Source organism: Diplotaxodon limnothrissa, linkage group LG14, assembly GCF_057381915.1.
Source record: "Diplotaxodon limnothrissa isolate DT_005_m linkage group LG14, D_limnothrissa_male_GT1.1, whole genome shotgun sequence".
In the NCBI taxonomy this organism is placed as follows: Eukaryota; Metazoa; Chordata; class Actinopteri; order Cichliformes; family Cichlidae; genus Diplotaxodon; species Diplotaxodon limnothrissa.
In genome coordinates this window covers 14,340,799-14,364,778 of record NC_140609.1, presented here as the reverse complement: position 1 = coordinate 14,364,778, position 23,980 = coordinate 14,340,799, and the positions used below count along the sequence as shown (strand labels likewise).

At 42.4% G+C, this 23,980-nt stretch overlaps 1 protein-coding gene across 2 annotated transcripts in view; it reads right to left on the bottom strand.

Annotated features, from left to right (window-relative positions):
- sphkap (SPHK1 interactor, AKAP domain containing) overlaps positions 1 to 19,160 on the bottom strand; it is a 36,199-nt gene extending 17,039 nt beyond the window's left edge. Inside the window, exons 1-3 of one of the 2 annotated variants that reach the window (XM_085371302.1) lie at positions 19,066 to 19,160; positions 12,019 to 12,121; positions 10,705 to 10,815 (exon numbers count right to left, since the gene is read on the bottom strand). In XM_085371302.1, coding sequence (XP_085227428.1) covers positions 10,705 to 10,815; positions 12,019 to 12,121; positions 19,066 to 19,160 — 309 coding nt within the window. Of the gene's footprint in view, positions 1 to 10,704; positions 10,816 to 12,018; positions 12,122 to 14,466; positions 14,502 to 19,065 lie in introns of those variants that run through there. The other variant, XM_085371303.1, reaches the window with a different exon arrangement.
- Positions 19,161 to 23,980: the final 4,820 nt, after the last annotated feature.

The following is a 23,980-nucleotide window of genomic DNA, read 5'->3' as shown; positions in this document are numbered from 1 at the left end:
TCAAATCCAGACGTGAAAAAGAGGTTAATTTTAAACAGCTGTGCCTTTCTATTGCTGAATCACGCAGTGTTATACGATCACTGCTTGGCAGTGAGCTGCTGAATTTAGCGCCCCAGGCTAAAAGAATGCTACATACAATGTTGTGAAAAAGTATTTGTTCGCTTGCCACTTACATGTTTCAGCACAAACAAGTTTACTTGAGTAATAACTTGAGTAAATATAAAATTCAGTTTTTAAATTATGATTTCATTTATTGAGAGGAAAAAACAAAAACAAACACTGTATGAAAAGGTAGCTGCTAGCTTTCCACACCCAGGCCTGATTACTGCCAGACCTGTTGAATCATGAAATTCTTTAAATAGAACCTGACAAAGTGAATAGACTCAAAAATCTCAAAAGGCATGATCTAAAGAAACAGATGGAAAAACAAAGCTGACATCGATCAGTCTGGAAAAAGTTATCTGGAGGCTTTGGGACTCCACTGAACTACAGTGAGAGCCATTATCCTTAAATGAAGAAAACTTGGAAAGGTGGTGAACTTTCCCAGGAGTGGGCGGTCCACCAAAATTACTCCAGGAGTGCATTGATAATTCATCCAGGAGGTCACAAAAGAAGCCAGAACAACATTACAGAACTGCAGGACTCACGTGTCACAGTTAAGGTCAAAGTCTGTGTTTCAACAATAAAAAAAGGACACTGAGCAAAAATGGCTTCCAACGGAGAGTCCCAATGAGAAAAACAAAGACCCGTCAATGATGATCCTAAGACTGACAAGGCAACCCCTAAAGTATTTGGAACGCCTGAGTCCTGTTACATCTGCTGTAAAACTAACACAGCATTTCATAAACAGATCATCATACCAACAGGCAAACATGGTTCTGGGGTTGCTTTGCTGCTTTAAGACCTGGGCTGTAATTCATGGAACCATGAATTCTGCTCGCTACCAGAAAATGGGGAAACCCTCCAATGTGACTGAATTAAAACCATTGCCAGTTAACACAAAATGTCTTGACTGCAGTTCTTGCTGCCAAGATTGGCAGAACCAGTCATTAGGTTTAGAGGACAAGGGCAGGACAATCCTCTTTTACACAGGGCAGGTAGGTTTGAGTAGCTTTGTCAAAATCTGTTTGATGATCTGAAACATTTAAGTGTGACGCAAAAAAACTAAGAAATCAGAAAGGCGACAAATACAGCTGTCGTCTTCTGATTCTTCTTACTATATACGTCAGTTGGGTTGACAGATGTATACATTCACCAAAGGGTCATATTTTTCAGTAAATACAGGTGGAAACATGTCAGTAGGATCTTTTAAGTGATCTCAAACCTTAAAGGACTGAGGTGAAAATGACTAAGAGTAGGTTACAGGTCTCTGAAGGCCCCGGGTAGGTGATGCTTCAGTTTTTGAAACGCATACATTCAATTGTGTCTACACATTTGGAGAAGTGCTGAGATGAGCTAACAATACAGTTTATCACAAAGTTTGCAATGCAAAGAATGATTTGGCTTTATCACTGGATGAGAGTGCGTAGGAAGTTAATCAATGCTATTTCTATTTACATCTGTTGTACAGTTACACTCCCATTTCCTCTCTCCAGAAATGTAATCCTATTATCACCAACCCCAAATCCCTTCTGGTACGCAGCCACAGAAACACAGTAGTCATACTAATATTAAATCTGTTAAATAAGACATTACAGTAAATATAAGTGCTTTGAAGCAATTTCATTATTAGCCATCATTTTCATATTTTTTTTCCTCCTCCACTGCTTTTACTATCTCTATTGTCACCTTGCTAGGCTAAGAGAAACGCGTGCGTCCACGTTCAAAATGCATTGTTTTAAATTTGTGAAGTCACTGTGCTAAAGCCAACGCACGATATTAAGCCAGTGCATAAAATTACACACCTCCCAAATGTGTTACTGCACATTAGGCTGGCTTCCAGCTCCAGAGACAGCTACACATCACCTAAACAAGACCCCGTCCAAGCTACACGTTGAACTAAGACTATACGATCAATATTAAATAAACATGCACTAAAAACTAGATTTCCAACACACTATGGATTAAGAATGGTATGTCGCTCTAGTTTATGTGCGTTTGAAGGCAGGTGAGCAGATACTTTTGGAAATACAGTGTCTCTCAAAACAATTTGGGAAGAGGGAGGGAAATAAATCTTGGATGCCTCTGCACTGTTGCCCCTGAGCAGACAAATTCATCTTCGCCTCAACTATAAATATTCAGACTTAGTGACACACAATCTAATATAAAGACAAAAAAATAGGAGGACTTTAGACCACAGCTTTGCACCATAAGCAAAAATCTGTCAAAAAAGACAGACAGTCTAAAGAAGAAACTGCGAGAAGTGGTTTAAGTCTTGGATGAAGGAGGTTTTGTTTCCTGCTCCGATCCTGCTTTAAGTCAGCGCTGCTGCCGTGGCCGATGGCATATTTATTCTGTCCCCCCCTTCTCTCTCTGTCAGGAAGGGAAAGGTCAGGACACGACACACTACCCAAGTGAGAAGTGTTTGAGTCTCGTGATGAATAGGTCATTTTCCTACATGGACTGCAGTTCAAAGGGGAAGATGGATGGAGAGAGGAATGGAAAGTGTTCGGCAGAGGCTCTGAAGGCTAACCTAAACTTCTCGTGTCAGTTTGGGAAACATTTCCTGCATGTGAAAAGTGCCGACAATAGTTTAAATATATGGACTTCTGCTCTCTCTAATTCTTCTTTTATTGCTGGAGTTTTATGAACAGCTTAGTTTTAAATCATGTTGGTAAATAAATGCAAGTAGCAGATAGAACAATAGAAATTCGCAGAGGTTAAGCAACAATTTGCCTCGCAAATGAGAAAAAAAATTAGGTGCTGCATTTCTCTTCAAAACGCTCATCTTGTCAGAGCACTCAGGGGTGTGATGAAATTCAGTGTGACGAAATTCAGTGTGACTATCGCAGCAACATGACACTTCTCTGTGACTTCATGCATTAAAACATGAGTGAATGATCAAAGGTGACAACGCGATGCAGCCAGAGGTGGATTATGGAGCGAAACACAGAAAATCCAGAGCTTTTATCTTTTATTTAGCTCAGTTTTTGGCCTTCCACACTCATTTTAGACTACTCCTGTTCCTAAACACACAAACACTAATGCTTTTCCCCCTTTCCCTCACTCAAGCGATCATTCCTTAGAAAACTTAACCTCATAGACTTGTTGGCCTTTGGATATCAAGGTTTAAACTGTACATATTTGTATATAAAAGTACATTTTCATCCCTGTGCTTCTTTTATGATGGCATTAACTGTAAATTCCAGTTTGACTGATTCTCTGTGCAAGCTGCAGAAAAGCTGAACGGTGAATTGAGAGTCACGAGAGCGATTTGTCATGTTGCAGTCCGAGAGCGTTGCTCCAAGGGGACGGGTCTCATCTGTTTGCAGTCGTATTAACGTTTTCCTCTGATTCATAGAAAACAGTAGAGTAAAGAAAACAAATGGCCATTGTATTATTTATACAAAACCTGAAGATTAAGATGCTAGGGCTTACGTTATATGGAAGAAAAATTAACACTGTCTGCATAAACTCAGGTAGGAGCTTGAGAATAGTCTTCTGCAGAGTAGTCTTTATTTTCATGTTGGCACTGGTCACACACAGCTTTTCATGGAAAGCAAAAAAAGTCCCTCCGTCCCTCACATCATTTACAGGCATTTATGCATATATAAGCTTTCTTCACATTTCAATCAGGTTGAGGTTTGGACTTTGACTGGGCCACTGCAGCAACTTGATTCTTGTTTTTCTCCATTTGCTGGTGTTCTTGGATTCATTGTCCTGTTGCACGATCCAGTTATGGCCAGGTTTTAGCTGTCAGAAAGACAGCCTCGCATTTGAATACTTTGCTCTGCAAAGTCTAAGGAGCTTGGAAAGAAATGCATCTGGACTTCCCAGATGCTCCCAGACTCCTCTTTCAAATCATCTGAGAAGAGTGAAAGAAGCCATCTATGTCCACTGCGAATGACCATCTTTGAACAGAGGCCTGTGTCTTATGACACCAACTGTCTGCCATCTATAATCCAGTTTTGAGATCCCTTCCCAGAAGCCTCAGCACCCACTCACAACTTGGGCCATTTGACCTCAGAAAATCACATGATAGGGTGGGGCTAGGTTTCACCTGAAACCTTGGCTGATTGTGACCCACGCCCGTTTTCACACCTTGGCTCGTGTGACTAGGTAGAGGATCATTAGGGGGTCCTCTTGGGACCCACTTGGGTACACTCCCATAGGGCTTAAAATCTGGGACTCTCCACCAATCGCTCTTAGAACTGAAGAAGCTTCTTGGATAAGTTTCCTTGAAGACCTTTCAGCTCTTAAGTCCAGATTTACTGCTGACTCTGATCAGGAAAGTGAGACGTCGAAAGAGAGGTAAGCGAGCCGGCGTACTCGTGCGTTTGAGGAGACGCGGACTGAGAACGGCCCTTCCTGGGATCTTCCTTTCTAATGTACGCTCACTCTGGAATAAGATAGACGAACTGGCCCTGATGAGAAGCATGAACAGAGACTTTGCCTCCTCCTGTGTCTTATGTTTTACGGAGTCGTGGCTCAGTGAGGACATCCCGGACTGCGCGCTCAAGCTGGAGGGCTTTCATCTGCTGCGCGCGGACCGGCAGGCCGCTCTCTCCGGTAAAACCAAAGGTGGAGGTGTCTGCTTCTACATCAATAGTGGCTGGTGCACAGATGTAACAGTGATTGCTCAGCACTGCTCTCCCTCTCTGGAATATCTTTTTATTCACTGCAAACCGTTTTATTCTCCGCGGGAGTTTGCTTCATTCATCCTGGCCGCTGTTTACATCCCACCAGACGCGGATGCGCAAGCAGCTCAGTGCGCACTCGCAGAGCAGATTCTCCACATGGAGCGGACATACCCGGACTCTCTCATCATTGCTCTTGGGGACTTTAACAAAGCCAATCTGAGCCATGAGCTTCCGAAATACAAGCAGTATATTAAATGCCCGACCAGAGAGGAGAGGACATTGGACCACTGCTACAGCACGATCAGCGGGGCCTATCGCGCGGTGCCGCGCGCTTCACTCGGACTTTCTGACCACGTCATGATCCACCTAATCCCCGCGTACAGACAGAGGCTGAAGCTCTCCAAACCTGTCATGAGGACCAAAAAACTGTGGAGCAACGAGGCTGTGGAGGAGCTTCGCACGTGTTTGGAGACCACAGACTGGGACACAATGAAGGCTGCTTCTAACAGCTTGGACGAGTTTACGGACACTGTCACCTCCTATATCCACTTCTGTGAGGACAGCATTGTGCCATCACACACCAGGGTGAGTTATAACAACGACAAACCCTGGTTTACTCCTAAACTCAAAAAGCTGTGGCTGGAAAAGAGTAAGGCGTTCAGAAGCGGAGACAGGGACTGCTACAGAGAGGCCAAGTACAGGTTCACTAAAGAAGTGGACATTGCTAAACATCAGCACTCTGAGAAGATGCAGCAGCAGATCTCAGAGAATGACTCGGCCTCTGTGTGGAAAGGTTTTAGGAATATTACAAACTACAAGCCTAAAACCCCCCACTCCACTGATGACTTGCTCTTAGCCAACACCCTTAACGACTTCTACTGCCGTTTTGACGAGCCATCAGGCAGCCTTCACACCTCCAACGACCCCAACAATAGAGGCACTTTGGACACTCATTCCCCCACCTCTCCCCCCTCCATAGAGCCATCACCACCTTCAAACTGTTCACCTGCAACACCCGCCCCCTCACCCCACACAAAAGAGGATTTCACACCACCTCCTCCGACCACAACTCTTCATATTCATGAAGCAGATGTGAGGAAGCAGTTTAGGAGTCTGAATGCTCGGAAAGCTCCCGGCCCAGACGGTGTGTCTCCTGCCACCCTCAGACACTGTGCAAACGAGCTGGCCCCAGTGTTTTCTGGCATCTTCAACTCCTCACTGCAGGCATGTCATGTGCCTGCCTGCTTCAAGTCCTCTACCATAATCCCTGTCCCCAAGAAACCTAGGATCACTGGACTAAATGACTACAGACCCGTGGCTCTGACATCTGTGGTCATGAAGTCATTTGAGCGCCTAGTTCTCTCCCATCTCAAGACCCTCACGGCCCCCCTCCTGGACCCCCTGCAGTTTGCATATAGAGCCAACAGGTCTGTAGACGACGCCATCAACATGGCCCTACACTTCATCCTGCAGCATCTGGACTCCCCAGGAACCTACGCCAGGATCCTGTTTGTGGACTTCAGCTCTGCCTTCAACACCATCCTTCCAGACCATCTCCGAGGCAAGCTTTCCCAGATGAATGTGCCTGATCCCATCTGCCGGTGGATCACTGACTTCCTGACGGACAGGAAGCAGCACGTGAGGCTGGGAAAGAATGTCTCGGACTCCCGGACCATCAGCACCGGCTCCCCTCAGGGCTGTGTTCTTTCTCCTCTGCTCTTCTCCCTGTACACCAACTGCTGCACCTCCACCCACCAGTCTGTCAAGCTAATCAAGTTCGCAGATGACACCACCGTCATTGGGCTCATCTCGGACGGGGACGAGTCTGCCTACAGGAGGGAGGTTGAACGTCTGGTGTCTTGGTGCAGCCACAACAACCTGGTGCTGAATTCCCAGAAGACAGTGGAGATTATTGTGGACTTCAGGAAGCACACAGCCCCACTCCCCCCCATCATCCTGACTGACACCCCCATCACCTCTGTGGACTCATTCCGCTTCCTGGGTACCACCATCACCCAGGACCTGAAGTGGGAGCCCACCATCACCTCCGTCATCAAGAAAGCCCAGCAGAGGATGTACTTCCTGAGGCAGCTGAAGAAATTCAACCTGCCAACACGGACGATGATGCAATTCTACACTGCAATCATCGAGTCCATCCTCACCTCCTCCATCACCGTGTGGTACGCTGGAGCCACTATCAGGGACAAACAGAGACTGCAGTGTGTTGTGCGCTCTGCTGAGAAGGTGATTGGCTGCAGACTCCCATCTCTGCAGGACCTGTACACCTCCAGGACACTGCGGCGTGCAGCCCGGATCTCAGCTGACCCTTCTCACCCTGGACACAGTCTGTTTGACCTGCTCCCCTCAGGCAGGAGGCTCCGGTCCATTCGCACCAGAACCTCTCGCCACAAGAACAGTTTCTTCCCCTCTGCTGTTGGACACATGAACAATAACCACATGATTGTCCCCGCCACTAACACATGACCCTACGCTGTGTCACTGCATCATTTCATGTTTGGCACTGATCACCACCTGCACTCATGTATATATCTTTCAACGTAGCACTCATAATTCTTATTCTCATGTATATATGTTTGGCACTGATCACCACCTGCACTCATGTATATATCTTTCTACGTAGCACTCATAATTCTTATTCTCATGTATATATCTCATGTATATCTCATGCACATATCTTTCTTTCTACATAGCACTTTAATTCTTATTGTCTGCACTGAAGCACCGCAGCAATTTCCTAATGTTGTAAACCTCAACATCTGGCAATAAACCCATTCTGATTCTGATTCTGATTTTCTTTCCAACCTCCTTAGACTAAAATGACCTGGATGACTCAGAACCTTAGCAGAGACATATCTGCTGTACAAAGTTCATGGTTGGGTCAGTAATTTTGCGGTATCCAGATCCTTTGGCAGCAAAATATAATCAGCCCTCCACCTTAACAGCTGGTATGAGATGTTTGTGATGATATGCTGTGGTTGGTTTTTGCCAAGCATGGCGCTCTGCATTATGGTCAAACATTTCCACTTTGATCTTGTTTGTCCAATAGACACTGTTCCTGAGGTCTTTAGTTTACATGTGACTTTGCAAACCTAAGCTGTGCTGCCATCTTCTTTTAGGAGAGGAAGAGACTTTCTCCTGGCAACCCTCCCGCACAAGCCGTTCTTGTTCAGTCTTTTTCTAATTGTACTGTCTTGAACTTTAATATTTAACACATTTGGGGTTTTTTACGCTTGCTCTGAGCATTACACCGTCTGACCTTAAGGTGAATTTGCTGCGACATCCACCCCTGGATTGTCTTGTGTTGCAGTTTGTGTCTGGATTGATGCTACAGACCAAGAAACTGCCAATCTTTCTGATTTGATAGAGGTGCGCACACTTGCTGATGATTCAAGTGCATCTGATTAGCAGAAAGTGGCTGCCACTTGTCCTTTTAACTCCTATGAAAACTGTATGCATGTACTTATTTTTTCATGGTTGCGCAACCAGTGGATAACAGGTGCATTTTGAGCGATGTACAGATCATCAGCCCTCTATAAATCTATTAAACATCTCGTCCTTTTTTCTTTTCCTATGTAATCTTGCAACTCTGTTACTTTGGATTATTTTTATTATTAAACATGCTCAAAGATAATTAAAAAAAAAAAAAAAAAAAAAAGGGTCAGTGTATGTCTAAGTAATTCCTATAAGGCAAACACTCAAAAACCCCAGTAGATAATAGGATCATCTCAGAGACACAGCTCTGAAACCCTAACCAACTGCTGTTCAAATGTTTTGTTTGTGAAAGACAACCAAACTGAAGCAAGTTGGCTTAAATTGATGGCGACCTTAAACAGCTTTTTGATGAAAAATGCAGGATCAGTATGTGAAACACAGGAATGTTGGGATCTCGGTGAAATAGAAAACTGACAAAACACAGTTGTTCGAAGCTTGTGCACATCATCTACAAGAATGCCGCTCATGTCGGGTGGTTGCAGGAACATTCAATTCAGCATGCAGCTGCTCACACTTACGAAGTGTGACATGAGTGTGAGAACGGTGCTCTTTGCTAAATTACTGCTATTCCTGTTACCTTGGTAATGATTACCAAGCACTCGAGGCATCTTTTATGGATGGGGGAAAACAATGTGCAAGCACTTTATTGCTTATTAAGTGGTGTATTACTGCCACTTACATTAGCTACATAAAACTGACCATCTTAGCCTGTGACAGTGATAATTATAGAAATTAAAAGTAACTCTTGCTCGTGTATTGATTCAGTAGCGAGGATAAACTGCAGTAAGTTCAATGGCACTGGTTAGCTAAGGCTTGAAAACCCTGTTACTGTTTGTTGTGTTTCACTGCAGACACACCTGTCAAATCCCACTTTAACCCCCAACGCTAACCTCAAAAATGTGCTGTGAACTGAGAGCAACAGAAGTAGCAATAAAACAATAAAAATCCACGGCAGGTCTGTGACACTGCAGTTTAGCATGGCGATAATAAAATAATAATAATAATTATCAGTGATTCTAACATGGTGATGTAGTGCTTATCATGTTAACCATTAAGAACATTTACACCTACAATCTGGATGATTTGGGGAGAATCAGTTTGGGATATTTTCTACGACTGCCCTTCCTCACATCAGAAAATGCACTTCAGGAAATTAAATTCCACTTCAAAAACTACTGGAAATATTCAGTGGACAGAGCATGTTGGACAGTCAATCCCGTAAATATTGGCTTTGTTATTCACAAATCGGTGCAATCCAACATCAACTTTGCACAAGGGAACTGTCTGTTTATGTGATTGTGGGATGCAGTACCATTCAGACAGAAAATGACATTGAATGTGTACATCATGTATAAAAACGTAATGACAACTCGCTGCAGATGACCTGCGTGCTATAAACTGACAGAATCATTAGAACTTGTAGACGTGGAAAGCAAAGCAGCTTTTGGTCCATAGAGCTGGTCCTGCAGTCAATGAGATGAGGCTGCAAGATGTGACCGGTGATTTAGAAGTGTTGCTTGGATTCTCCTGGTAAATATGTGTAGATTACATATAAATGGGATTTTTTTTTTTTTTTAAAGAAAAAGTCAAGAAGCAGGGAGTCAAAAGATAATCTGCAGCTGAAGGTAAGAAATTTAATTTTATCCCGGAGGGGCTTGAATGTAGACTTATTATTAGGCTGTGACAGTGTGAAAGAATATGCCATTCTTATTGAGAAACAGCTGGTGTTATTAGAGAGAACAGATTGTGTACTTCAGCTACTTTCCTTAATGAGTCCCACCTACATTAAAGATTGTGAGACTCCGGGGTAAAGCATTTTATTAAGAGCGTTGATCTAGTTTATGTCACATTTCAACGATGGTGTAAAATTGAACTGATATGCTTGAAGGATCAAACACCGGCCATTCCCGAACAAGAACCAAGTGCCTTTTAGCCCCTGACAGATGCAAATCCTGAATGTAATTCATACTGAATTTACAATTCATAAGACAGAGTGACGCTAAGGAAAATAAAAGGCTTCCACTCAGTGTTTGCACTCTGTTAATTTACAATTTCACAAAGTGAACAAAACAGCAAATTGAAATGACGTGCGAAAAGTGTTCACGCGACAGACGTAACGTCACTGAAAGTGATAAATGATTATCAAAGACCCTGCTCGTTAAAGTGAGCTTTCAAAAGCAGAAAGCAGAATAGAGCTGCAGTTTGTATCTACTCAAAGTTTCTGAGTAGATTATGAGCAAAACCTTTCAGTTAAATAGCAACAAGAAGCTACCACGAGCCTGCTGTAAAATATCTGTTTTTAAAGACACGCTCAGTGGAAGCAGACTGAAGATGGGCCTTCACATCGTTCCTGCCTTAAATTTCAAACCGTTTCCTTTCCATCGCTGAACATAAAGACTGAACACTAGAGCCGATGTGGTCAGACTTTGTTGCCAACGCGTATGCTACTCACCATGGTGCAGCCGCCCTCCATGTCGTCATCCAGCAGGCCCAGTCTGCACAGAGCCTTTTCATTCCTCAGCCAGTACTCCGATGAGTCCAGCACACTGTTACTGCACAGAACCTGAAGCACACAGATGAACTCTACTCAGATGCACCAACGCACACAGCGAATGACACCCACCCCCCCACCACCACACACACACTTTCTGAGTCACCCATCCACTTTCATCTGCCACTCTGCTTTCCCTTCAGGAGGATGGGATCAATTGACCTTTCTCTAGGACATTTATTTCAGTTTAAGTGTCCGCAGCTAGGCATCAGAAATCTGTCAACTAAGCAGTCACAGATAGTGTCCTCCCTTAGGTGATATTTTCATGAAACCCTAGGATGAAACGTAAAATCACGCAGCTGGTTATTTATAATGTTCTTCTCCGTAATAATCTAGTGTGTTGTAACTGCTGGCCAAGCTGTTTTAATAACCTCTCAGTTGCAAAAATCAGTGATCCTCTTATGACAGTAATTGGTATTGACCTCATTAAATGCATCTGTGATCTTTTATTTGTAAAAGAAGATTGTTTTGTACTACTCAAGTGCAGCAGATAAAAGGTTAAAATCACATTTTAGCCATTAATAGCATTCTTGTGCAATTATTGTGACACGTGACTGCGTTGTTCATTCTCACTATGTATTTTTAGTGACAAACCATGTCCCCCCCTGCTTGCACCCTCTGGAACAGGCCATCTGTGCAGGCCTTCAGCCAGGTAAAAGTGACGCAGGGTCAGCTGATCTCACCGAGAGCGATAATATCGAAGGCTGCTGCCACAGGTCAGCGGAGCCAGAGGCCCAATTATAAGATAGATATCACCTTCTGTCTGTACAGGACACTTTGGTGGAAGTCAGCCTACTGCTCATGTTCTTAACTAATTAGACTCCACCAGCACACATACATAATGTACAGTCAGGCACACACACCCAAAAGATCTACGGTACACACACTTTGAAAGGAAATTCAATCTAAGCCACCACCTCAGCCCACTGATCTGTATTATTTCTCGTCCTGTCTCTGTGGCACTGGGATGTGATAAATCTACTGGGCTGACCCGGGGGGCCTGACTGTTCCTCTTATTACACAACCCCTGAGCGTCACTGGCACCCAGGAGGAGGAAATGAACATTTCTGGCACTGCTAGAAATATAGACTGATGGAAAGGCAAATATGACAGACAGGTGCACAGAAACATGAGCTGAGAAACAAGCAACCCCCCCCCCATCCTGTTATATCCAAGATGCTATGACCAAGACAGGTTTTGAACACCCAGTCTTACCTTCTTACAGGCGCTGATGGACGATGGCACTGCGCTCTCTGTGCTGCCTCCCTCCACCTCGATAGACTCTGAGCCTTCAAACATGGCAGACGACTGGAAGTTACTGCAAGGCAAAAGGGCACAGAGTTGACTTTGTCAGAGCGAGTTCTCGTCAAAGACTTCCCTTTTTAAAAAAAAAATCTGGAATCGGTAAAGAGCGGTTATCTGGGCTTACTGGAGCGGCCCATTGACTGTCACATTTGCTCAAACTGTAAAGCTGGGACACTCATCTGTTGAATTAAGCAAACAGTTATTGTCAGACGGGAGATGCATTTCAATATTCTGCACCGAATACTTCATTCACTTCAGCTCGACCCTTCATAACCCAACGAGACAGGATCAAAGCCATTACCCATGCCTGAGCCCTGATCCTACAGTCAAGAAAATGTAACAGTTTATATCCAACCAAAGTGACATTTCTAATGAATAACTGAAGTTGATTTATTATTTATTTATTGTCTGTGGATGTCAAGACCCCTTTTATCGCATCATTTGTTAAGTAAAAAAAAAAAAAGTGGTCTTCTCCCCCAGAATGAGATATACAAATACATTCTGCATAAATGTAAAGCCAAACCTTTGTTGCTTTTAGCAGGAGGCTTTCATGGTATTCACAAGACTCTAAAGTGGTTTCCATTATCTGAAATAAACTAATATCAAACAAGCATGGAGCAATGGCAGTGCACCGTCCAAACATCAGAGCTTCTGTGCCAGATCCAAAAATTTGACTTGGAAAGCAGCAGCAGGAAAGGATCACAACATGTGACCTTTATTTGGAGCGCAGGACAAAATTATTGGACAAACTGTAGTGACGGGCGTACCTGTCAGAGTGCACAACGAGACGAAACACCGCAAACTCCAAAATCTCAGAAAGGCGTCATTATCCTCTATGCATGCTTTCACTGAGATAAGCCAAATCGAAGCTTATCCGGAATGGCATTTATGAGGATCAATTTGGAAAATGAAGAGGCTGGGGGTGCATATTTAAATAGGAACAGCTGTTTTTTTCTATAATCCACATATTTCAAAGCAAATTAAAAGCATTCTGTTTCCAAAGTCCCCCCCCCCTCTTCCCGGGGGAATCACACAACTGTATCCGTTTGCAGTTAATGAACATGTCTGATGTAAATAAACTGTCACCAGAAAAATGAGTTTGCTGTGAATGTCCTGAACCACTAGGAAAAAACAAAATAAGATAAAAATAATGTACTGGAGATAAGTGGATATGACGTGCTTTAAATAGGCTGCTGTGTCTGCAAGGCGCACATCAAAACACCCATTACACACACACACACACACACACACACACACACACACGCAATGATTCTGCGGTGAATTTGTCGGATGCTTGCACAAAACTAGATGGATGCAGGGTGAAAAATGGACGCGGGAAAACGCTTTTAAAGGGAAAGAAACGAAAATGGAAAAACGCCATAAAGCGGTTTGTTGGTGGTTTTCATGCACACGATGAGCGTTTATCACAGAAAACTGAAGACGAGGGGAAATGATTTGTCACGCGCGACCTGCTTTCTAATCTTTGCACCTAACGACCTCTCCATCACGACACGGTGATGACTGACAGTTATGTGCGCTCAAGTGCTCCCGGGCCCGAGGTAACCAACAGGCATCAGCCTGAAGTGAGGACACAATTAACCCCCTGCAATGTCTGGTTTTTAGACACGTCACCCTCCCCGGGTCTGCTGCTGTAATTCACTATGAAAGCTTGTACGATTGAGGATTTCATGCTCAGGGATGAGCGGGCCAGTTTACTGGTCCACAAGCTGGTAACTTTTGACGTTATCTTTGAGATTCCACAACTAAAAATAACCAGCGTGGCAAATTAAGATCTATAGACTGCACGAGCCTTCAATTTCACCTTCGACTACATGAAGCAGAAGACTAAAACTTACCAAGAAGGGGCAAAAAAATAAATAAATTTGGAAACGTGACTGCTGCCACTGTCAGACATTTCTATCAACTAAGCCAGGCTGGGTAAAACACCTTATTAACGGCAGAGCACTGGCAATAGCCAATAGCCTTCTCTGAAAGCAGCTCTGGTGTCACACTGCATGGATTTAGTGCGTTTTTCCCCCTCACAGTAAACAAGCACTCTGCACAGCACTGAAATCCCCACGTTGTACACCTGGAGCCTATACAACAAATTACACGCCGCACTGGCACATGTAGGTAGACTTAAACTACCTAAAACACCATATCCGAAAATATCACATTAAAATTCTGTGCGAAGCCCCCCTAAAAAACATTAAAGTTCCACTCGAGTGAAAGAAGAACACCACAAAGTCTGAACAACATGCTCTCAAATCAGTTGCTGCACAGACAGATTTCGTTTTGGAATATGTGGTCGTCGATGTGTTATTTTTCTTTAAAGCTACTATAATTAAGACGTCTTACCTCGGCGTCTTCAGAAGGCACTTTGCGCCTGCCATTGTATTAAAAGAAAAAGAAAACAGCCAAACTGTCCTCAGACGACGTGTTTATTTCCTCTGCGGGGGCAGGATGACAAGAAGAGGTACAGTGGAGCGCTTTGACGCGTAATTGTCCCCTGGACACTCTCCGGTCCAGATGCGCATCCCTGATTGAGGAGTGAAGGAACCCCACACCGTTTCAGCGTGACTGGATGGGGACTGTGACGAGCCCCCCCTCCCCCCGTGGAATCAGCAGCAGAATGAGCAGCAGCAGCGCTTGCCTGTCCGCTCTGCGCGTCTGTGCCGTGTGGAAGCGCAGGAGCCCGTGGATCAAACGTAACGAGGTGCACGACGCAGGCAAGGGCATTTGACACGGATAGAGCGCGCGCGCGTCCATGCACGAGCACATCGAGCTTGTTAAACTTAAAGCGTGTAATTGTTTTGTCTGCTTTTGATTACTGGCGGTAATTATTTTTGACACTTGCGAGCATCCCAGCCAACAGCAGGCACAATTTTTTGACTTATTATCCCGAAATGTCAAAATGGCGAGCCAGGTGCCCAGACAGTTTACACATTCAGCAGGCAAGGGGCAACAAGCATTCCCCTGGGAGCTCTGGTTCATGTTAAATGAAAAATTCAGCACTTTTAGCTTTATCTCAATTAACCCCAGAGAGAAGCAGTCTCCTTTTAACCGGATGCTTCACTTTGTGGCTGTTTGTTACTGTGCAGGTAGTGTGTCATTTGACAGAGCTTGTTTGTTGGAAGACAGCTGCCAGTGCATCTGGGAATTATGCTGATGAGCACCAGGAGAGTGAACCAAAATAGTAGCCTAAAGCTGCTGGCAGCAAATCCAAAACAGTGGAAAATGTTAAATGAATCTGCAGAGCCGGAAGAAACTGCAGAGCTGGCTATAATTCTTAGAGGGCTTGTCATTAGGAGCACTTTAAACAGGCGTTTGATCCTTTACACATTTCAAAAAGGTTGTAGCTTTAAGCCTGTTATGACACACGGGGCAGAATCTATACCACAAACACACACATCACATGGTAGTTGCCAACTGAGAGAACTATTGAATACATATATATCTGTATCTGACATCAACTAATGTTCCACCCTTTGATCCAAGGAGGTCACCAAAAGCCAGACTAGGGAGTGAAAGAACCATGACCTTCAGTTCTGTTATTGCAGTGAGAATAATGTTGCTGGAAAGGAGAGAAAAAGTGAAGAAAGTGGTGGATATGAAAGATCTGAGACAGCAGGTGTCCTGATGAGATGCAAAGGAGTGACAAGTTCCAGAAAAACCCAGCATTAAGAGTTTCAGTAAGGTTCTGGGCCACTGGGTGCTGTCATAAATGCTTAAATCTACCTTGACACCAATTCTGCAAGTCTTTCGAACTGGAAGGAAGGAACACCACACTTCCAAAGGATTCCCTCATCCAGTTTTTTTTTTCTTTTTTTTCTGGCTTCCTCACAGCTCTCATGTGTGTTGAAACATAATGACTTTTACTAGTCAGCAAACCACACTGTTACCATTCATGCTCTTTAGGTGGGTAGCACCATCATCCCGGAAGAAAACATCGAGATAGAAATGTTTCATCGTAGGGTAAAGGTGATCACTCACAACTATTTTGCATTGATTTGCAAGTGATCCTGATCTCTGAAGGGGCAAACCCAGCAAAATGCTCCCTTAGAGTAGATCTCATCACCGTAAGGTCAAGGGTTGGTCCTTTAATTTGACACTATACCATGTGTTTGTCTGCGTGTTAGAGCAAGAGAGGAGGAGAAAAGACGATTCTGTTGTAGATTTGTATGGTGACTAAAGAGTTGGGCTCCTTCACTCTGCTCAAAGGAGCATTTTTACCAAAGGGAATGCTTTTGTGCTCAAAGAAAATACATCTTATGCTGTTATCAGCATCCTGCAATTAGTCTGCGTCTCTACCCTTTGCTTTCATTCAGCTCTAACAATATCAAAGCCTAATTTCTGTAGTAGCAGTCTTGGCCATGCAGCATACAGAAAATAAGAAAAAACCCACATGATAAAGTATTCAGTGTTTCAAATGAAGTTTTCCCATCCATACTTTTCTGCATTCAAAATTAATGAAGACATATAGATAGTGCCTATAAACTTGTCTTGCTCAGCCAGCTTCCATCCAAAGCTTCTTCCACATTCTGATATAAATAGCAACAGTCCTGCATTAGCCAGCACTTCTCACCAACTGTTAATGCCCTCCCTGGTTATGTACGGTACCAGCTAATTTCATGCTTCTCTTCTGTTGAAAAGCAGTTTGTCCTCCCTGAATCTTTTCAAATAAACAAACAATTCTGCAAAGAGACAGGCAAAGCAAAACACATAAGGGAAACCCATGCAGCTCACAGGTCAACAGAATAACTGCAAATAATGTAAATTTAAAAAAACAAACAAATCCCATCATCAGTCGGGCTTTAGAGTTTCATTATTCTGTGTGTAGTAAAACAAAGCATGCAGAATATTTTCATGCATTTCCAGTGCAGCTCTGTGTTATCAAGTATGGAGGATAGTGTCGAAGAGTATCTTGGTTTTCAGCAGAACAGAAACTCCCACGTCATCTAAGACTTTGCTGTTGGGCGGTGTGCATGAGTGACCTTAAAAGGTGACCCACATAGAATATCACTACACTACTCCCCGCCATCACCTGCACTTTCTAAATATAGATTTAATATCAGATTTAAGAAGAAAGAAGCATTCTGGTGTCACAGCAAAGCATGCGATTTTTATGAAATGCTGCGTTTACTGTCATGTAGATTAGAACTTTTCTGTCTGCCGTCTTTGATGGCAGGTTTTAAGCCTCAGCTTAGAGTGTCTAATATTGTGTTCTCAATAGGTGTAGTAGAACCATAGAACACCTCGGAATTGTGCATGACACCTAAAATAATTTAATAAGAGTTAGATCATTTAGAAACTATAAGTTTGGCAAACAACGCGTTAGATTCAATAGTTCTGTTTTAGTAAATGAACTGGTTCTTAGATTAGCTTTTTTCATACTCTAAGCACTTAAAGTGCTTTATGCAACATGTATCATTCACCCATTCATACTCCGATCAATGCACTGGAGGGCTACTTGGGTATCACTTGCCCAAGGATACTTATGCATCCAAACTGGAGACTGGAGCAGGCAGGGATCAACCCTCCAACCTCCTGATTAGCAGATGACCTGTACTACTTCCCTAGCTACAACCACCACTACTTGCCCATCTCACCCAGAATAAGTTCAATGCAGCGACTTTGACTACGAATGTGAAAATAAGCCTCCACAATAATAAAAAGACCAGTCAGCACTGCAATTCAACGACACCACACACTGCAGCCACTAAAATCATCATACTGTTGAATCCAGACTCGCTAACACACATGCAAGCAAACACGCGCACACACTCTCTCCTCGTGAAGACTTCTTCCTTCTCAGGACTTCCTTTAATATCCAAAAACTTTCTCCATCCCTTCAATGCACCAGTGAGCCTTGTGTGCTGCGATGTGAAGGGTCGGAACTTTTCTTCAGAGCTCTCTTTTCTCATTCTGCGCACACCATCTTTGATCATATTTTGTTAGAACTACTGACTGCAACATAAATAGCTTTGTGAAGAGCTTGCCTAAACATGTGCACCATTTGTACAATTCAATCACACCGCTCCTTGTGATCCCGGACTTTTTGCTCCATCTTAAAGAGTAACCACTGTGAGAAAGTATGAACACTTATCTCTAGAAGTGGTTGGACAGCACATCATACACACTGGCTCATCTGAGCTTACCCAGGCCTTTTGCTTGAGATTTTCTTCATCTCTCTAAAACTAACACAACAGTAGTAGGTGATCAAAGGGCAGTAAATCTTTCTATAGTCAAGGGTGTAATTCTGAGATTTGTTGAACCCTGTTTAGAAGTATAAACCTTGTTTTGGCAGAGGCAGCAGCATCTAACAGTTACACAACTGAATTTAAGACAGTTGCAACGAAACTGAAAACATCGAATCTTCACAAATGCTTTTGTTATCTTTTCCATTGTTTAAGCACTGCTTCCAGCCAAGAGTGATGCCATAAATCCCCTATAGCTGCAGAAAAAGCTAACATTGTTATCTTTTTACAAAAAAAAAACAGCTGAACATGAGAGGGTTTTGGACCAATTTTGTGTTCTCCATTCTTTAAGCACCGGTTTGAGCACCGTTTAAGCACCGGCACCGTTTCAAAAGTACCGGTTTGGCACCGGCATCGGATAAAACCTAAACGATACCCATCCCTAATAATTATTATTAAATTTAACACCAAATAGATCAGTGCTGTTAATTTGGCCTTAATTGGGAGAGACTGTGATGGCTGCAGTTACAGCCACACATATTGGGTAATATCTATCAAACATCTCAGTGCTACTTACACATAACACTACACTTAGATTTATCTTTCTTTAAATATAGTATTTAATTTACAGAGTAAGAAAGGGTTGGTTTCGGTTTAGATTTAATTTACTTATACAATCATATTATACTGTATTCTAAAATAAGTACGGACATTTTAGTTTACACAGTTGGGCGTATGATTTCTTTGTTTTCGGAGTTACCTCAGTGGCAGCTGCTCCAGGTCCTTTGGTTGATGAACTAAGAAGTGGGAAAAAGGGCGGAGCAAGGCTATATGGAGACCTGCTAATTGGGTCATACCACAACTCTGGATCATGGGGGGAATGTAATTTGTTATGTTAGTTTCAGTCCGGTTTTTGTGTGTTCTACCCCTTTTTTTACGACTTTGTGGACTAATCAGCTACTATTTAAATTTCCCCTTTAGATACATCAGTTTGTTAGAGTTAGTAGTAGTAGTATTGTTTTGTGCTAGCTTTTAACTAGAGTTTGGTTGCTTTGACCTCCTTTATGGGCCCAAGGTTGAGATTTTTTTTGTATAATTTAACCAAGTTTGTATTTGGGTGAAATAAAAAACCTTTTTTTGGACTGTAACCTGTGCCTGACCTTCTTTTATTGCTTGGACTATCACAAAAAAACTTAAATTACATAACTTCTACTGGAATCATATTTCATAGAGTTTATTGTAATATTTAAAATTAGTTAACTTAGTTGTCCTAGCTTGTCCAGTTGTGTTTGCTGTCAGGTGATCGAACCTGAAGTCAGAGTTGGGGCAGTTGTCTTGTTAGCATAGCTAGCAGGATCGAGGAATGTCGAAACTAGCAGATGTAGCGTTAACCAGTGACTGTAAAACCATATTTTAAATAGTTATTGGGATTAATATATCAGAACCAGCCAGCTTAGCATTGTCACTGAAATCAACCTGTTGTCATTTTATAGCATACCAGTAAAGGAGAGATTTGTAGCTAACTGTAGCAATACCTTTTTCCAGTTAACTGATGAACACTAGCTGTGTCCCAATTCTGAGGCCACATTTGAAGGCCGATTACGTCACAGCCAGGCGACGAAGGCTGTCCCACTTCAAAGGCTGCTCCAAATGCAGCCGACAAATGCATCCTTCATTTCCCCAAATGTGAAGGATGGGTCAGGTGTATTTTACATGGAAGCAATACCTGCAGCAAACAGGGGTGAGTCTAAAGGGGGGCACGGGATGTGCTAGACCACATTAATTTCAAAAGCCAACAAGAATGTACATGGGCCATCAAACTATTAGCCACTAACCTGAGGGTTGTGAATTATTATTAATATTAACATTAATGTCTACGCCAAAAACCTGTCTCCTATTAAATCACAAAGCCTCCCATAAAGACAGAGTAAAGATACATTTTTTATGCCTTATTTAGATTATATGTATATCTTATCTAATCTGATTTGACCTTTTACTGTACTTGAGATTATTGATATATTTTTGCATTTGAGAAAGTGTTTTCTTTAAAGGTAATTTCAGGTAATTTCAATATACACACAAAGGGTTTAGGTTTATTCTGACAGATGTGAAGTTAAACTTTAAAACATTGCGAAAATTAGAACCAGTTCATTCTTCATTCATTAATAAGACAAAAGTATTTCCTATCTGAATATTTAAACAATTGATGGAATAATCAATAGCTTACTCAGTTACTAAAATAATCAATAGCTGCAGCCCTAGTGTAAATTATTGGACCAATCCAGTATTGTGTGTGTATTTTGTTTTAACATAGTCTAGGCCTAAAAATGATACACAAACCTGATTCTCTGTACTGGAAATATTACATTGCCCCTGTAAAATTAAATGGAAATATCATTGAATTGTGAAAGGTTTGGTGATGAATGTTTGGAGAGGTTGTGTGGTTTTCTCTGTCATGCTGCATTTAATGTAGCTTATGGAAGGGAAAGTCGTGTTCACAAGTTCTGCATTTTATATTTGGGTTTGAAACCATTTTTTCATTCGTTATATGAAAGTAAATTTCACATGGCTTCATTAAATGTCCAAAAGTTATTGTACCAAAATCCCCAGCTGATTTTGAAGATGTGGGAACTTTTTCTAGATTGGATTGACTGTATATGGAATGACCCTGCACTAAAAAGCTGGTAATTTTCTTTCTTCTTTGTTTGTAATAGAAAGTCAAAGTATCTTGACAGCACTATTTGGTATTCACACATTTAACATTCAGCCTCAGCATGCAGGGTACTGATGGTTTTGAAGATTTCAGCATTGAATTTTTCCAGCAAGGATCGCTGGGGTTCAAAACTGGCTTGAAACAGTTTTAAACAGTCGCATAGCAACAGCGAGTCAGTTTTAGCGTTTTCCAGAGGAGCCAGCAGAAATATGACAAACAACACGTAACAGCACACAACACAAACTGTTGCACCTGAAGCTTCACAGATGTTGACTACCCAACACCAACAGGAAAGATGTCTTTGCGCTGTTAATGTTTTCCCTTTTTCTTTACACCACTTCCTCTTTCTCATTCCCCTTCTGACTCTCCACCCTTCATCATCTTCTCCATCATCCTCCACACCTCTTAATCCAAAGGCTTTTCAGGGGGGGTGAACTAATCCATTGCACACTTTCTTAAAATAACAGACGGAAGAACAACTAAAGTGGAGATGAAAGTGCAGGCTGCTCTCATCTACAGAGGGCAGACATCTGACAAAGGCCCAAAGTAAAAACCAAATTAGATAAGAATCAGCTGGAGTACATGCCCTCTGTCAAAAGCCTGCCACAGCAGGGGTATTTTTAATTTAGTGACAGAAATATCTCACGTGAGAGGAGAAGATGCGATGATGAATCTGAGCAGTTGTGACGTTAAAAAGGTATTTTTAGAACATCAGGAGTGCGAAGAATTCAACCGTGAACTTGTGAGGGGGGTGCCTGTGGGTTCACGGTGAACGTTCAGTCAGTAAATACGTAAACAAGCCTTATCAGAATAGAAATGAGCTTGGAAGTGGCATTGAATTCTACCCACAGTTCGTGCGTGGACTTTTTGTACCTCTGCTTTGAAGTCTGGATCACAGATTATTGCAGAACATGCAAGAAAAAAAAACAGCAGTCATGCTTTCTATGTCAAGCAAAATTGGGCAGGACTGGCCGCTAATCCTCAGTTAATAAACACTGAAACAGAACCTGTTAAAATCCAAATAACAGCACCTTCTTCAAATTAAATATCTGTACTTTTTTCAGTAAAACTAAATTAACTGCTCCATTTCATCTTAAAACTGAGCCGCTATATGCTCATACAATCAAATCAATAAATCCCTTTTTTCACTTTTATTATTATTCCACATGAACAGCGGGGTTTTGCTGATGGACAGTGATGTCAGGGATTGATGATGGTCAAAGTTAATGGCTGTAGCTGGCCAATTGAAGCAAATTTGATCCCACTTCCCCAGTGATGCATTAAGTTATCTTCATATTCAGATTCATAATAAGGGATATATAGTTTCATTTTGCACCTTCCACATAAAACCGACATATAACCATGTATGTGTGGAGCAACTACAGTGATGCATCATTACTATCATCAAATGGGAGAAAAAACAGGAAGACATTAATGACCGCTGAACTGACTGATGTGACCACCTTTGTGCGTCTCCTTGACATTTATCCCCACCGGTAAAGTATGTTGGTGAAAAATGTACCTTTGTGTAAGGAGGGACAGTGAAGTTAGTATATTTGTATGCCTTTATGATTTATGCTTCATGGGGAAATCTACACAGTAGTAACTACACTAATGCCAGCACAAGCATAAATACAGGCAACGACGTCGGCCACTTACATGAGTTTTGTCGTAGGGTCTACAAAGATTGTCCTCAGAAGTCTGAATCGGGAGTATATTAAAAAAATATAAGTGCTGTAAATGTCATGACTTAATAACGTTATTGCTGTTCACCTGATACCTGGTCACTTACGATCACTTACCATGTTGACTAAGGCTACATTCACACTGCAGGCGAAAGCGCATCAAATCCGACTTTTTTGACCCTATGCGACTCATATCCGATCATGGTATGACAGTGTGAACAGCATAAATCTGATATTTTCAAATCCAACCTGGGTCACTTTCGTATGTGGTACTGAATCCGATACATATCTGATGTTTTAGAAAGCGACTGCTGTTCGAATGGTCATGTCGCATTAAATCTGTCTTTTAAGTCACTGACACAAGACAGACGCCAATTAACAGTGCCAGAGAAGACAAACGAGAAAGCATGGTGGCGGAAACTGGAGACGGAGCGAGTCAACCCAAAAGAAAAGAAATAGAAAAAACTTATAAAAGACTTGCATAAGATTTGGCTTACTTCATATAGTGAATCATATACGGCTTATATGATTTACTCATGAAAGTAGCCACTTTCTCATTACTTTCATATATTGTTTTAGGAAGTATCCAAAACATACAAGTTTCATTTATATAATCTTTCAAGGGATCTTATATCTGCTTTCACTCCTGTATGCTTTTCATACAAGTTTCACACAAGACAGATAAAAACTTTATTAGAAACTGAGGTTTTGGACTTTATTAAAGGGCAGGGATAGCTCAGTAGGTAGAGTGGTCGCCCCATGCTCAGAAAGTCGGGGGTTCGAATCCACTGAATGGCTACCCTGAGCTATCCCTAAGCAAGATACTGTTCCCTGCTACTTAGTGGCTGCCTGCTGCTTCGCTGAGTGAATGGGGCACATGCAGAGAGAGTGATTTCCCCATGGGGATGAATAAAGTATACATTATTATTAGCATATGGGGAGAAATTGATAGACTGCTGCAACAACACCTAGTAGTTGCTCTGCAGCTGCCATTTTTACTTCCATAAACAGAGCTTGTAAACAGAGCACGTAAACAGAGCGCGTTATGTGTGACGTCTTCTTTTGAGGGGCGTGAACCGTTCATACTAGAGCGAGTTTGCTGTCACATTTTATTTGTAGTGTGAACAACCTAGTGTGGATATTTCGCTTTCACCAAGCTGTGTTTTGTTGAGCCACACATCATACATTACACTGACTGGATGTTGCTACCATAATGGTAGGCTCCTCTGCTTCCTGGCGGCAATGTTATCAATCATCAGCAATGCCACAGGGGGCCT